The 17996-nt window shown below is 29.6% G+C and overlaps 1 protein-coding gene across 1 annotated transcript in view; it reads right to left on the reverse strand.

Moving 5' to 3' along the window:
- Positions 1 to 2155: 2155 nt before the first annotated feature.
- The window catches only part of LOC107457141 (protein capicua homolog), a 75016-nt gene continuing 59175 nt past the window's right edge, over positions 2156 to 17996 (reverse strand). The window contains exons 17-19 of the mRNA XM_071180873.1: positions 15382 to 15534; positions 9410 to 9565; positions 2156 to 7093 (exon numbers count right to left, since the gene is read on the reverse strand). Of these exons, the coding sequence (XP_071036974.1) occupies positions 6708 to 7093; positions 9410 to 9565; positions 15382 to 15534 (695 nt within the window). The 3' untranslated portion in view covers positions 2156 to 6707. The remainder of the gene's footprint in view (positions 7094 to 9409; positions 9566 to 15381; positions 15535 to 17996) is intronic.

Below are 17996 nucleotides of genomic sequence, written 5' to 3' on the forward strand. Positions count from 1 at the left end.
AAAGTCTCCATAGTCGCCTAAGGCCGAATATAGTAGCAAATAGTCGCATTTTAGTAGTCTGTGCGTTACACGGAGAGAAAGACCTCGAGAACCTCCCACGGTTAGCCAGATGAGAAGGAGACTTATTCCCGTGATCCATCTACCACTGAGGATATTTCACGTCAGCACTGTGGTCGGTGCAGAATTTGTGTCTACCAGTCATCACTGGGATTCGAACCTGGGTTCACCTCACTGGAAGGAGAATGCTCAATCCTCTGAGCCATCTTGGCTCGACTTAAATAATTAACACTCAACATACCGCAGTACTGGCTATAGCACCATCTGTTGAGGAATAAGAGAAGTATTTTTTGCCATTAATGAATATTTTATCAATTTATTATTACTATTTTTTTTTTAATTTCTTCAACAAAAACAGAAAAATTGAGAATATACAGGTAAACAGGAGATAATCGTAAAATGCAGGAGTCTTTGTGAAAAAACAGGAGACTTGGCAGGTATGAGCATGTCTATTAAATTAAAAAATATTAAAAACAAGAATAAAAAATGTAGCATTTTAACGTGATAATTATTGCCTTCAATTTGATATATGATTACTTTATTTCCAGAGGTTAAAAAAAATTATTGCCAAAATTAATTTTGTTTGGTGAGTTTTAACCGTCAAAGCATTTTGCATTGTGTGTAAATATGTATAGAATTTTTTCTCAAAAATTTAGAAGAAACGGGTTTTTCTTTTTGGTCACAAAAAATTTGTTAGCCTAAAGATCAGAAAAAGCATGGTGGGTAGAGAAATATGTTAAAGCCATCCGTTTAATTGATTTCCATCTTACAAACGGCATATTTTATAATGTCACTCAAATTTTAAACTACTATGCAACAACAGCATGGTTGTCACTCAAATTTGGAAAAAATAAATTCCCTGTACATATTACACACAATATATTGAGAGGAAACAACAATTAATGAGCTCTTGTGTCAGCTATATTGGACTAAGTATACTAATTTTAATTTAGGGAAAAAAGGAACAGTTGAACATACTTAATGCTATAGTAAATGAAAAAGTTTAGGATAACTGAAATCATCAGCATTGGCATGACAGTCCATTGTGAGCCTGGGCCTTCCTCAGAAGCTTTTCCCATTCTACCCTGCTCCCAGGAATTGATTTCCAGTTCTTTACTTTTAGGATGGCAAAATCCTCATCCACAGTCTTTCGATCTCTTTTTGGGCCTTTACCTTGGCCCAAAAAGGCCTTGGCTACATGCCTGGCTAATATCATTCTACTTAGTTGAATAGATTATATGATATCATCACTATTAAAGATCTCATATATATCAAAATTATATCTTTTTCTCCAGTTGTTGTTATCTTAAATATCATACTTAAATATCTCATAGATTAGGCTTTGAGTGGTCACCATTTTTTAAAAGACGATAACAAGAAAAAATTCCCTATATTTTTCTAGTTTGTAAAGAAAAGAAAAAAATTCCCGTCATTTTTCCTGCTATTTTAGGTGATTTTTAAATTCCCTGTATTTTACAGGTTTTCCCTGTGGAGTGGAAACCTTGAACAGGCTTTTTTTTGTTTATAAGTCTTATTTTAATATCTTATTCAATTTTTATATTTTATATCAGTTCATATCTACAGGGATGATTGTGAGCACAACTCAAAAATCCTGAAAATTTCTTGAGTAAAGCATTAATGATGCATTTCAAAAAATTAATTTCATTATAGTATAAATTCCAGTTCTAATGATTTTAAATGACGCCAGGTGGCTGAGCGGTAGCGCTTCGTGCCACAGGTCCCTGGTTCGATCCTCGGGCCGGGCAAGGTTGACTCAGCCTTTCATCCCTTCAGTGGGTCAATAAATGAGTACTAAGCATGCTTGGGAACTAAACACAGGGGGTTCCGCGTTCGGCTGACCACCTGACCAGTACATCTGCTCCTGCACCCCAGAGCCCAAGGTCAAGAAAACTGATATTTTTAAATAAAATGTACAAGAATTTTAATACACAAATATGACTGATGATTTCTTGAAACTTTTGGACCTTGGATTTCCGGATCACGGTTAGCAAAAAATCCGGATTTTTCCGAAGCACAATCACCTCTGTATATTTAAAGAGTGATAGATATTTAATAAACAGGAGTTGATTTACAACAATCAGTATCAAAACTAACAATTTAATTAGATTTAATACATAGTCACAAGTAATAATTTCATGCACAGGTGATTTTATATACAGATATAAAAAATAGTTTACCTGCTGTACATTGTTTTGCAGTTCCATTAAAACTGTTGCTCATACAATAAATATATGTTTTACTCCTTAGACTTTTTATACATAAAATAGGTTAAAAAGAATCTTACAGGAATGCCAACAATTTAAGGTATTATTATATTTTTAAAATAACCCTTAACTGTCAATAATACTAATTTTATAGCATTACATATTGAAACATTTTAAAGCAATAAAAAAAAATGTGAAGAAAGAAATTTTTTCCCTAAGAGATTTAAACAATAACTTAACAGATAGTAATAAATATAAGATGTAACTATTTTTTAAAATATTAATAAAATACATATTTTGTAAAATACTTTGAGTAAGTTAACTGAAAATTTCTAACATATAATGCAAATAATTATAACATTTTAAATTAAAGATAACAAGAATAACTTAATATTTTATGAGTAAAATTGCCACACGAGTTCTGCAACCCAGAGCCTTTGGAGAGTGCTCATAATTCTTTCAACAATTTAAACAAAAACACCCATTTCAACAATCTAGTTCATAGCATCTATGACTTGTCATAATTCTTTACTTAATAATCCCTAATATTTTAAATGATTCTGTCAGGAAAAAAAAGCTATGTAGAAAAGGCTAAAATCTTAATAAAAAATATTCAACTCATAACCTACAGAAATTTAGGGGCTTGTGTTACTAATTTCACCGCTCTTCAATCAAAATTTAAATTCCCTAATGCATTTCTAATAAATGATTTTTCATTTTGTTGAATAAGTTACAATTAAGAAAAAAGTTGGTGCAGCATTGTATGTTGCATTCTAATTAAAGGTTTCTTTTTAAAACACTTTAAAGCAAAACAAAACTGTTTTTATAAAAGAAAAACAAAAGGAGAGAATATCTCCACCAGTTTTTTGTTTTTTAAATAAATAAAACAAATGAATATTTTTTAAAATAAACAATATTTGAATGGCAGGGTCAAAATATTTCGGAGTAGACTCCAAGCTATGAAACTTACACAATAACTTTATCTATTTCAAGGTGAGTAGCCAGTTTTTTAAACAAATAATAAGCACATTTACAACTTTACGTAATCATAAAATAACTAGTTTCTGATAAATATTGCAGAGAAAATTGTGACAATAATGCATTTTTTGTAATTTAGAACGACGATCAAAACAGCAATGAAAGAAATCTTTTTCCAAGAAAGAAAATTAAGCACTTTTTACAAAACTCAAATAAAAAAAAGCACCTTTACAGGCTTTTAAAAAAACTTAAATCAAAAATAAGCACCTTTAAGCATTTTTTAAAAATGCTACGCACCCTGTACTTTAAGCTATTGAAGTTTAAGGTGTAATCTATCAAAATTTAAAAACATTCTACTCATTTACGATATTTTTACTCAACAAATCCAAGTGCATATATACAGGGTATCTGCTACATTTTAGATTTTCAAATTCATGACTTTCCATGACTAATTCCAAGAATTTTTCATGACTTAACGAAGTTACTATTTTCTGCAACAAAAACACAACAATAAATTTAAAAAAGCACTAAAAAACATTCATTGAAATGATAGGTATAACCAAAACTGTTATACTCTGCATCTTCATATTTACAGATTTTAAAATTAAAAAACAGAGTAAAGAAAGAGTCGAAGCAATAAAATAGCTGAAAAAAATACAAAAGTGAATAATTTCTTCTTTTTTTCTGTAGAATTAAATTTTTCTAAGGATACTTTTCTTGTTCATCGGAAAGGAAAAAAATATACCCGATTTTTCCGTTCTCATTTCGGAATAAAAATTGCCTTAAAATTTTGAATTGATAAAGCAATAAATAATAACAAAAATTCAGAAATCACAGAAGTTTTAAAAGATAATTCGCTCTAGAAATGATGTTTTTTCTTTCATTTTTTGAAAGAACACCATAATTTTTAAAGAACACGATAAAAGCATTTTTTATTTTAATCAAATATGACTGTGAGTGAGATTATGTTACAAATTCAGATAATCGGAACACTGTGAAATTGGGTAGAGGGGGTAAGTTCTATTTTATAAATTAGATTTTTCAGCGACCTAAAACCATGACTTTTCATGTTGTTTTTTTTAAAAAATAGTTAAATTCATGACAAATTTTGTTCAATACCGAAATTCATGACTTTCCAGGTGGGCGGATACCCTGCATATATATATATAAAAAAAATTAAAAAATCTAAACTCGAAAATACCATAATTAACAAACTTAAAAACAATGATATTTCTCAGAGCTTAAAGAAATTAGAAATCCATTAGTTGCTTTAACACTGAACCATGTCAACTACTTGAAGAAAGCATTAAAGTAAAGATTTTAAAATCATTTATGTCATTAATTCACAACAAAATATGTGTAACATTTGAAATTAAAGTAACTGAATCCAATTTTATACATATATATATTAAAAAAACAAATCTAAACTCGAAAATACCATGACCAACAAACTTAAAAACAATGGTATTTCTCAAAGCTTAAAGAAATCCATTAGTTGCTTCAACACTGAACAATGTCAACTACTTGAAGAAAGCATTAAAGTAAAGATTTTAAAATCATTTATGTCATTAATTCACAACAAAATATGTGTAACATTTGAAATTAAAGTAACTGAATCCAATTTTATATATATATATATTAAAAAAACAAAAAACAAATCTAAACTCGAAAATACCATGACCAACAAACTTAAAAACAATGGTATTTCTCAAAGCTTAAAGAAATCCATTAGTTGCTTCAACACTGAACCATGTCAACTACTTGAAGAAAGCATTAAAGTAAGATTTTTAAAATCATTTATGTCATTAATTCATAATAAAATATGTGTGACATTTGAAATTAAAGTAACTGAAATTCATAAGAAGCTAAGTCACAGTGAGTATACAACAAGGAGCCTTAAAAATTATAACACTAAGTTAAAATTAGAAGAATAACAACTAAGATAACAACTATCAATAATAGTTAGCATCCCTGATTTAAAAAATAAAAACAAGTATTAATAATGAGTATTTACAAAAATGAATGAAGGTGGATATGTCTCAACAAAAACAACAAATGATTTTTAAAACCATAAATCTATCAGATAAGATAAGAACAACAACAAGAAATAATGTTTTTTTGATTGCTGCGAATAATCCTATTGTATAACAAGGTGCCTGGCAAAGTTTCAGATTAAGTTTCTCTCACTTTATTAAACGCACACACAATATTTTTAAAAAGCCCAACCAGCTAGAATTTGACAAACCTAAAGGCAGAATTTGCAGGGATTATTACAGATTTAAAAAATTACAATCTACGGATCTACTACTGATAAAAAAAAATTACAAAATACAGTCTATAGGTTAAAAAAAAATTTTTTTTTTATGGCAAGCAGAATTTTTGAAAGTAGTCAAAATAAAGTGGTATTTTTTTCCAGTAAATACTTAAATAAAGAACACCAAGAGTTTTGGTTTTATAAGCAAATCATATGTAATTACATGAAAGATATCATTTAAACAAACTTTAAAAAAATTAGTAATTTTTTTAAATCTATTTTTTTTCATTTTGCAACTTCAGTTTTTTTTCTTATTATTATAATTATTGCATTAACAATAAAGTGAGGTAATTACTTAGAAAATAAGGTAATTTAGAAAACCAAAATTTTTGTGCTCAATTATCAAACTTTCATCTTGCTAGAATTGCCTATCTGGGATAGTCAAGCTTTCACTGTAGTTGGTAAATTATTAAACAGTATTAAATAAACCACACAAATTTAAACTTAGCCTTAAGCGCACCTACTCAAACAATGTCAGATTTTTAGCTACACTTCCACTAAAAAACAAAATTAAAATATCAACTTAATATTTAAAAAAAAAAAAAAAAAAAAAATNTTTAAAAAAAAAAAAAAAAAGGAAATTAGCTTTTACATATTTATAAGAAAACAAATTAAGTAAATTATTTAATGAACAATTCTGTAGTAGCGTGCTTCACTTAATTTTATTTAAATAATGTTTTCTAATATTTATTTGCTAGCATATAATACTCATTTATACTAAATATGTATCAATTAAGGGGGGAAAAATTGACTAAATATGGTTCTTATTGCACAACAAATTAACCAAGTTGGATTACACAAGGATTAGAGAGAGAAAATAAATAAATGCACAAGAAAGTGTAAAAGCATTTCATCTTGAAAATTTAAAAAATGATAATTGCAATGAGGGAAAATTCTTTTTCCTCAGGAATTTAAATTTTCTTTGACTTATAAATGTATCATTTTCCGGGCTATTTATAGAAATTAGCACTCTAACTACCTTTTCCAAATTGCCAGACACCCTGTTTTAACTCAAATAACGTGATAAGACATGTTAAAATTGTCATTTCATACATCAGATAAATAAGCACTTAAAAAGTGACATGACTAGTTTAGTTTATCAGCAGCTAAAATCAGGTTTGCAAAGTGCTTTATCAGCTCTGCTCGTTCAAGCACACTGATGATGATGATTCTGTTAGTTTTTCATGAAGCAAGCTAGAACTGTTCTTTGTCTCCTCGCTCAAAGGAGAGGGTATCAGGGGTGGACGATTCTTGCTGTTCACGACGACGGGACCAGGGGCTAAAAATTTCTGAGAACTCGTAGTAGGGCGGGACACGGCGTCCACAATGTCAGGTCGCGTGTGGGGAGATGGAGATGACACGCACCCGTTGGTGCCACCAGTGGGCGTTGTAGGGGGTTGAGGTGTTCCAGAATTTTGGGCCATTAATTTCTGTCGTACTTCACGAATTTTTAACTGCAGAGTATTTTTGGTGGGGAATGCTTCCTGGTGGACATGCTGGAACTGAGCAGTCTCTTGTGCTAAAAATAGAACACATGATTTAAATAGATTGTGTAAATATATCAAGAAATGCAAGCTTACAAATAAAAGAAAAAATTACAATACAGCATAGTTGCAACAGAAGAAAATGAATATAGTTGCTTTTAGTAGCCTAAAGCATGAAAATAGTTGCCAAAAACTATGAAAATAGTTGCCTAAATAAGAACAAAAATATGACTAAAATTTTATTAAATGACTTAGGTAATTGTTATACAGTGGAAAGTCGCGTATCCGGAATCGGCGGGTGGAAGATACACTACAGTACTCCCCCACCAGAATTANATGATCCATTCAGTCAAGTTGGTGGCAAATATGATAATTTTTATGTAAACATTAATGTTCCAGCATTAAATTTTTATATCAAAAACATTTGTATATTTGCAGAAAATTAAATACTTTTAATTACTAGCAATCATTCAAGAAAATATTTTTCTATTAAAAAAACACTTTTTCTATAGAAATTTCAGTTCAACCAATAATTGATTTAGCAAATTTATATATATTGTGAAAAGTGATAATTCAAATTCAAAAATTCACACACCTTAATATCGTATTAAAAATTGTGTCTTTTAAAATCATGCAGAATTTTGTAGCTGTAACCATTGAAAAGGTGATCGAGAAACAAAATAAGACTCATAATAGAATCTGTGCAAATTAAGCGTAATAAAAAGTGATGACTCAAATTTGCATTTTTTGCAAATTTTCGCAAAAATGTGCAAATGTTTTTTTGAAGAAAAAAAAATTCATTATGTTCAGAAGCTATTGCGGGCCGCAGGTTGTTATCCCAATTTATGCTTTTAAAAAAAAACATCGCTAAGAGCACAATAAAGTCTCCCAATAGTCTAATAACACAATAATTTTTCGGAAAATGGTTACTTTTTTTAGTCTTTTCAGACAAAAAAAGTTGCCTCAGGTCAGATTGCATTTTAGTCGCCTGTGGCAACCCTAATACAGGGATGAGTTTCGTAAAAAACCAAAAAAGATGAAAACGAAAATTTTATGTGGATAACACTTTTTTGAATAATTGTAAAAATACCTGAAATTTGTGCAAGATTATGTAGGACGAATATTATTAAGAATATATCTGCAGAATATTATCAGTTATAATAAAATATTTTGGTGCATGATTTTTTTTATTTAAATTGTGAGAGTAAAAATTTCAGTGGGTGATTTTTTAATTTCGTTAATATGAATCCAGATGTGAGGTTTTTAAATTACATGAATATGAATGGGTGATGTGCAATTTTAAATATCATGAGAACAGAACATGATGCATAATTTTTAAACTGCGTGAATAAGTATTGCGATATGTACTTTTAAATAGCATGAATTCAAATTGTGAAGTGTGAATGATGAACAATTTTTTTTAAAAAAAATTGTGTGCATACGAATCTTGATGTTAGATTTTTAAATCACGTGAATATTTATAGCGATAAATAATTTTAAAACTAGCAATTAAAAATCACGATGTGTACTTTGAAATCGCATGAATAATTTTAATCACGTTTATATAGGAGAAAAATTAGTTTTTTTGGGGGGGGGGGGGGGGGAAGGGGGCNGGGAATGGAGCTTGAAATAGTAGAACTTCCTTTGAAAAAGCAGAAATTTTCATTTAAATAAATTGGAAAAAAAAAAGTAAAATTTTGCCTAAAAGCGGAAAGAACTCACCCATGACAATAGCAATGGCTTCACTAATTAAAACCTATAAAAATTCTCATCAATTCAGCTACTATGCTAGCTACTTAATCCTAAATGTTTCTAAATTATTGGAAATGCAAAGCTAGCAACATGGATAGGGAAAAATCCAGTACATTTTACGAAATTTAATTTTCCTGATAATTGTCGCATAATGTACTAAAAATTTTACACATAGGGAATATTAGGGATTTTTATGGGCATCAAAATAGAAAAACTTATATTTTTCAGTTATGATAAACATTAAACATACTTGTAATATTATGTATATTCATAATTTTGAATATTAAAAGGCATTAAATTTATTAAAGATACTTAGAAGATTTTTTTAATTAATATAAAAAGGTTCTGAATAAAAATAAACTGAACATTTTAGAACAAGAAAAGTTTTGATCGAATTTATATAAATGAGGTTCGCTGCATTATGTATTAGTAACACATATTTAAATATTTAAGCAAGCAAAATATAATATGTACAAAAATTTTATTTCAATGGGGATTTTTTTAGGAAACTTACTCAGTTTTAGGGAATTTTCGAAAATTTACAAAAAACCAGAAGAATTTTCAGTAGAGTTGGCAACAATGGAAAAAAATAAACTCACCTGTAGGAAATAAGCCAACATCTTTTAGCAGCTGCATTACCAAGCTCCTTCTTGTGTCCAGAATTCTCCTCTGTGAAGACAGACCTTTCTCTCCATCATTCGGTGTTTTAGGAGTTCTCGGAGAATGAGCGCCAGATATATCTGCCTCCGTGAATTCTGAAAGTGTAAACATTTCAAGTAAGGAATGTATTTTTGCATAATGTGATGCAATTTTAATACAGTCAGGGGTCTGTCCAGACATTTTGCGAAAGGTCCATTTTTGAAAAATTGTGAAAAATTTACTCATAATTTGTGAATATAAAATAAACGTTAAGTGATATTCCTTCAACCAGGGTCCTGCTTTTGTGAATTTGTGCAAATGGGGTCCTGTTATTGTAAAAAACTTTTTCAAGGAGTTTTTAAATTGTTAAGAGATACAAGATTATGCTCAACACTGTAAAAGCATAATTAAGAAAAATTAATTTCTCAAAAATAAACAGCAATTGCTGCTACTAAATTAGAGATGCAACACACAGATATTTGGTATTTCGCCTACACTGCTGAACGCAGAATATTCATTTCGGATGAATAAAGGAAGAAGCATCTGACGAAGACATAACTTAATTCGTTTACATCTGTCTTTTTTGTTTTCGTCCTTGGGAAGGGTTTATTCGATTAACGAAACAATAATGAAGATAAACAAATTTGTGAAAGGTCCGATTAAAAGAAAAATCATTTTGTGAAGGGTCCGTTTTTAAGTTAAAATATTTTGTGAAGGGTCCGTTTTTATGAAAACATATTTTGTTAAGGGTCCGTTAACGGACCCATGCCTCACTAACGCGAAACGGGTTAAAGTGAAATATCACTTTCTATGAAACACACGTTTGGTCCCAGGAATCAATTAATGTTGTATCAAGGGTCTGTCTAGGGTAAATTTAGTACCGATTATTGGTACCTTCTCAAATTCNAGTGACATTCCTTCAACCAGGGTCCTGCTTTTGTGAATTTGTGCAAATGGAGTCCTGTTATTGTAAAAAACTTTTTCAAGGAGTTTTTAAATTGTAAAGAGATACAAGATTATGCTCAACACTGTAAAAGTATAATTAAGAAAAATTAATTTCTCAAAAATAAACAGCAATTGCTGCTATTAAATTAGAGATGCAACACACAGATATTTGGTATTTAGCCTACACTGCTGAACGCAGAATATTCATTTCGGATGAATAAAGGAAGAAGCATCTGACGAAGACATAACTTAATTCGTTTACATCTGTCTTTCTTGTTTTCATCCTTGGGAAGGGTTTATTCGATTAACAAAACAATAATGAAGATAAACAAATTTGTGAAAGGTCCGATTAAAAGAAAAATCATTTTGTGAAGGGTCCGTTTTTAAGTTAAAATATTTTGTGAAGGGTCCGTTTTTATGAAAACATATTTTGTAAAGGGTCCGTTAACGGACCCAAATTTCTTCTAAACAGACCCCTGCCTCACTAACGTGAAACGGGTTAAAGTGAAATATCACTTTCCATGAAACACATGTTTGGTCACAGGAATCAATTAATGTTGTATCAAGGGTCTGTCTAGGGTAAATTTAATACCGATTATTGGTACCTTCTCAAATTCACCTTAGGGAAAAACTGCAGTTTCACAAAACACTTTTTAAAAAAAAAACAAGTTCTCATTGCAATCTACAGAAGAGAGGAGCTTTTCTGCCAGCTGTCTTTTACAAAAAGGTAGCAAGTGGTTAGTCAGCTGGTGCAATGTGGTAAGCCTAACTGGTCGCTTAGCCACATTAAAGCGAGTTTTTTTTTTCTTTTGCAGAGTTTTTTAAAATGAAACAACGAGGCTCTCCCTCTATAAACTATACAGAAAGTCAAAATTCGAAGATTATTCTAAACATTTGAACTTTATCTTAAACACTATTGTAAATTTATTTTAACAAACCCTTATTTTTTATGAAACATTTTTTTCCTTGTGAATCTTTTTTCTGTCTGACCTAGCTGAAGATGCTCTCATAATAAAAAAAACTTTTAGTGCTAGTAAATACATGTTTTTACTACAGGGTTCCCACTTTTCGAACAAAGAGAAAATTAAGGACTTTTAAGGACTCCTTTTTTTGAAAAAATTAAGGACTTTTTGAAAAATTAAGTACCCTAAAAAATGGTATGATTGTTTAGCATCGAATATACCCTTAGTGACAGTGCCAATTATTTACCTTTCTTATAAAAGAAAATCAATAAATAAAGAAATAATAAAAAACCATTTTATTACAATCTAAGTACAGATGTAATTGTATTAAATAACAGGGCTCGCCAAAGTAGTACCAGGCAATTTTAGCAAACCTGGATCAGTTTTTTTAAAAATATTTTCTGATTGTTGAGGGTTAACATCTATGAAACTAATCTGTATTTCATTTTTAATGATTTCATTCAAATTGAATTACGTGCAGAAATTAAGATTTGCAATTTCTTTTCACAAATTTTTACTTTTTAAAAAAAGAATAATTGAAGAAATGTGAGAACATTAAAAACATTATTGTAAAATTTTTTTTTTTCTGCTACGAGACATGCATCACATATTCAGTTGTAGGCCTATCTTGCTAAATACTCAGTTACACCAAAAAAATTCTTTATTTTCTATTAATAAAATGTTTCATTCATAAGAGTATATATTAAAAGAATTAATACTAAAAAGTTGAATTAGAGTTAGGCATGAGAGTAGTTTTCTTAACTATGGTCCTATTTCAAGTAAAAACAGGCCATACTAATATCTAAGCACCTTAAATCATTCCACTTTTCTTCATTAGGCTTAACTTAATTCATTCTTAATATTATTCTCTACGATTATTATGATTTGATATTCTATTTATTGCAAATTAACAGATTAAAACTGAAAGTGGTATTCTTTTATTATAAAGTAATCCTGTAATATCACCTTATCAGGAAACCATTTTTATGAAAAACTTATTGAAAACAGTATGTAACTTAACCATTTTTTATATTTACTTTTATGATGAGCTTTACATAAAATAATTCCAGACAAAACTGTTATTGGGAATTAACTTTACATAGTATTACTAAACAATCTGGCAAAAAGTATGAATTAATTTTAAAGCAATCATAATTTGAATAAAGAAAACAGTATATTAAGTTGCAATGTTAACTGAATAAAATTATAGTTAAAATCTAAGTTTTAAATTGATTTTAATAGACATTAATAACAAAAAGTTTGGAATCTTTTAATTGAGTAGATTTAGATTTTTATGTAAGATAGATTTTGCTTATCCTTAACTAATAAAAATAATAGTGTAACAATCTAAAACTTTGAAAAAAAAAATTTACTTTGCAACAAAGCAAACTATAAATAGTAACCAAATATTTAACTTTCTTGTTAGAAGAAAATCATACATTCTAATTTAGTAAACAGGAATAAAAATTTTAAATATTTTTGAAATTAAGGACTTTTAAAAACTTTGTATCAAAATTAAGTAGTTTTAAGGACCCTTAGTTTCCAAAATAAAAATTAAGCAGTTCTTAAGGACTTTTAAGAACCGTGGGAACCCTGAATTAAATTCAAGTTGAAATCTAACTATGGACATTGATTTTCAAATTTGGATACAATTTTAAGCCCAAAATTTTACAATAGCAAAATTTTTTAATATATGGGGAAAAATATATAAAAATTTACCAGTCATAAATGATTTTTATTCGTAGTGACAATTTATGAAAATATTTTCTTACTTTACCATATTTTTGTGTTGGTTTTTTAATATAATTTTTAATTTTCATAAAATAGGTGCCTCTCAAAAAACCCTAGGAAGACCCCTGTGTATTTCAGGGGTGATTGTGAGCCCAAGTTAAAATTCCGGAAAATTTCTTGAGTTACACATACCTATACCATTTACACATACCTATGATGACCTGGAGAAGTAATTAAAATTTACAAATATGTTTTTCTTCCTTGAGTTTATGATTATAATAACTATTTACTGATAAAAAAATAAATATTAATCATGAATATAAGCATATAAAGTATCTCTCTGGCTCACCTTTACAAACAAATAAAATAAACTGCGTTTTTAAGTTCCACCTTTGAAAATTTGATTTCCAGAAATTCCGTGATCAATAATTTTTTGTAAAGTCTGGACCTTCGATCTCCGGAAACTTCCGGATCACTGTTAGCGAAAAATCCGGAAATCCGGATTTTTCCGGAGCACAATCAGCCCTGGTATTTTACATGTTTAACATTAAATTTTCAAGCCGATTACCTCTTACGATACAGCACAGATAATAAATAATTAGGTATGATAATATAGTAATTGTATATTGATGATGATGAATGAAATCATTCATTTTGAGGAATGCTATTTCTATTTTCTTAAATTGTTAAAAGTAGCAGATGGGCAAGTAAATAAAATAGTTTAATAAAGTAGTTCTAACTTTGCAACTTATTCTAATTTGTTAGGTTCATAATAGAATTATTTGCACACATTAATGTAGTACATAATATGTATTAATAATACAAAATAAATTGTTTTCATAATGTATCGGATAAAACGAAATTTGGTTAACATGAAATTATTATGATACTCTTGCCAATTTCACATTTACGAGGTTCGATAGTAGTTACAAATAAGTTATGAGCACTTTAATACAAAGAATTTAAGAATGAGCACCAAATATAAACTCCTTTTGTGATTTCTGAAAGTTTAATTATTAATATATTTAATTATTTATTATTTTGAAGATATGGACAACAATGTTTAAAAGTAATCGAATTAATATAATTTCATAATCATGAATACAATCAATTTAGATTTATTTCGTAACAAATAAATTTTATGTTTGTCAACAGACTTAAACTTTATGGTACATTACAGGTTCAAAAACTCATTCTGAATTTCATTACTTGAAAACTTACAATTTTATATAAGCAATTTTGTATTTAATTATTTTTTAAACAATTTTACATACAATACGTATATTTTATATAAACCTTCTTGGAGAGTTGATATATAACATTTTTCTTTCATTTTAGAAATGAACCGTGCAGTGTTTAACTGTATTCCGAGAATACTTCACTAGGACTTCTTCACATGAATAACATCAAGTTTTTTTTTTTAATAGTTTAGAATTGTCATTTTTTGAAACAGTGGCTACTATTAAAAATAGACACTTGTTGGAAACAAAATATTCTCATTTTTCTCTGTATAATCGATTTTTCCGTATAATAGACCCCCAAGGTAAACAGAGATTAAAATGATCTGAATCTAAGAAGCAGAAATTAAATAACATTATTTTTCGGGCAATAATGTTTTAGTATTAGAATGATATCTAATCAATCAAAAACAAAATATTTAAAAAAAAATAATTATTGCTNCTAGTGCTAACGTCTAATTGGACGTCTACTAGTAACGAAGAATATATATATATATATACATATAAGTATCTCATAACCACAGTGAGTTTTATACTTGATGTAAAATTTAAACATTGTCTGACTAACATAAAAATAATTTTTTACACATGTGAATATGCCTATATTATAGATGCAATTCGCTAATATTTTATACCATACATTTATTTTATGTAGGGAAACATAACCTATAGTATTATGCCCTTGACATTTTGCCTAAAGTAATATAAAAATTACAGAAGATTTACTGTTGAATTATTCTTAAATTAACATTTAAATTAATTCCATGAAAATAAATCTAAATACAATGTTAAAATTCAGAAGTTCGCTTTCTGAAAGTAAAAAAAAATTTACTTTCAGGATATTAAAAAAAATATAGAACAAGAGAAATAAGAAATATAGAATTTATGAACGTATAATTTCTATATGAAATATAGAAATTATGAACGTAAGTGCAAAAGAACACACAATTCAAAGAGAACAAGAAATATAGAGTTTAAAAACATGAAATTCAAGTAACCTACACAGAAAATTAATGATGGTAATGAAATATGAAGCGAAGAACAAACAATACAAACCTTCAATACTGAAATTTGGCCCAAAGAATTTTATTCCTTCAAACTTAGCAGCACTTTTTGGAGTTTTGGGAGTACCTGTCTCTGAGCTGCTTGATTGAGATTTGGGTTTGCAAGGACTTTTCATAGCTTCAACCTCTTCTTGGTCTTGAGCAGCTTTAAAAATAACAACATCTTTAGCACAATGCAGAATATAAAAATTAAGAACTAAATTTTTGCCAAATTTAAGGATGCCGATTCTGTATTGGGAGCAATTTCCAGGATACCAATGTGAATTTGCAGATATACAATTGGTAATAATTTCAGTAATTCCTGCACTTAAGCAAAAGAGAAAAAAAAAAAAAAANAAAAAAAAAAAAAAAAAAAAAAAAAGAAGCATTTTTAAGAAAACTTAGATTTTTTTTCATATCACATATATCTATTTACATAAAAAAATTTCAACATACCTTTAACACTGAAAAAAAATTTTTTTTAAAAGGATTTTTGAGGTCTAACCATCTTTGTTATGTTGTTTGGACATTTGTGCTCGATTATTAGAAATTTGAGAAACAGGTGTTTTGAGAGAAAAATTTTGAGATAAGAGAGCCATGGAAAATACATTGATTTTAAACATTAAATGTGAGGAATTTTAGAAATTTAAGATATACAGGTTTTAGAAATATACAAGTTTGATATATATATATACAGTTTTAACTGTGTATGTAAATATATATATATGTAAATATATATATATACATATATGTATATATATATACAGATGGATGACAAAATGATACGAACACCTGTAAAAAAGTGTGACTTATTTCACACCTGCAGTACAGCCGTGCCACCTACAACAGAAGTCTGTCACCTAGTGAGCGTGAAGAGGAAGGCATCAGTCTCTCAACATTAGTCACCTGTGTTGCATGAGTTTATCTAACTAGCTTTTATAAGGTGAAATGTCTGACCTGTCAGAATTCCAGTGAGGGATGATTGTTGGGGCGCGTTTAAGTGGAGCATCGGTGACAGAAACAGCAAACCTTTTAGGGTTTGCAAGAAGTACTGTATCAGCCGTTTTGACAGCATACATGAACGAAGGTAAGACGAAGTCTTCAAAGCAAAACAGTGGCCGAAAGTCAAAGCTTACTGATAGGGATAGACGTGTCTTGCAGCGCGTAGTAGCTCGAAAACACAAGCAATCGTTATCCGAGATAACATCAGACATGAACAATCATCTTCAGGACCCCGTTTCAACAAGTACTGCTCAAAGAGAACTTCATGCAGCGAACATTTATGGGAGAGTGGCAATTCGTAAACCCTTGGTGACAGCAACCAATGCTTTCAATTGCCGTCAGTGGTGTAGAGGTCACAAAGGCTAGTCCCCACAGCAGTGACAGCAGGTAATATGGTCCGACGAATCATCCTTCACTTTATTTCAGACCATCGGACGCGTTTATGTCAGGAGATCACCCAAAGAAGCGTTTGATCCCGAATGCCTCTTACCAACTGTGAAACATGGAGGTGGCTCCATTATGGTTTGGGGTGCGATATGTTGGCGTGATCTTGGGCCACTAGTACGTCTGCATGGGAGAATCAAATCCAATGACTATCTAAGCGTTCTAGCGGATCATGTTCATCCTTTTGTACAGACTGTATTCCCTGGAGAGCGACCGATTTTTCAAGACGACAACGCCCCTATCCACACCGCTAGGTGCGTTTAAACATGGTTCGAAGAGCATGACAATGAAGTTGAGCATCTCGCCCCTCAGTCTCCGGACTTAAATATTCTTGAACATTTGTGGCAATATTTGGAGTCTAAACTTCGTTCCCGATTTCCACCTCCATCAAATCTTTTGGAATTAGAGGCCGCTTTGCTAGAGGAATGGCTTAATATTCCTTTAAACGTTGTCTATGACCTTTATGCATCGATCCCACGTAGTATTAAATCTGTAATTCAGTCAAAGGGTGGTCCAACTCCCTATTAATAAAGATTTTCTGATATTTCACAGGTGTTCGTATTATTTTGTCACCCATCTGTATATATATATATATTATGTAATGTTAAAATAATTATATTTTAAATCTAATCCATAAATAGTGCTTGTATCTAACGAGCAAACGTTTAAAACCTTTCCCACAAGAAAGTAATAATATTGATCTAATTATTTCAAAAAATGTGATGTCGCTTTAGTAGCTTGGGAAATTGATCAGTCACATGCTACTGAGACCTATTAATATTTAAATATATTGTCCAGAAAGATATAAAAACCCTCTTTCCAAGGTCAAATGTGCTATTCTCTACCTATCCACCCAGCATGTAAGGTTGTCATTATGGGTCTCTGGCCCTTACTTTAATAAAATTATATTATGATTCCTGCATTTTCCTGTATCTTTTTCAAGAAGCACCGGTCACACTACAAACTTAAAATGTTTATGCATATATATATATAAGTGGGATAAAATAGTATAAATACGGAAAATCCATAAGTATTGATAAAACAAGAGGATTCTCTTATGAAAATCAGTAGAGCATGATATAGTGATGGGAGAAAAAAGAGATAAGAGGTTTTTATATATTTCACCAACATTGAATGTTCTATACCATCAAATCAAGGGTAATTGTCTCTAACAAAGGAAGT

The sequence above is a fragment of the Parasteatoda tepidariorum genome, chromosome 5 (genome assembly GCF_043381705.1).
Source record: "Parasteatoda tepidariorum isolate YZ-2023 chromosome 5, CAS_Ptep_4.0, whole genome shotgun sequence".
In the NCBI taxonomy this organism is placed as follows: domain Eukaryota; kingdom Metazoa; phylum Arthropoda; class Arachnida; order Araneae; family Theridiidae; genus Parasteatoda; species Parasteatoda tepidariorum.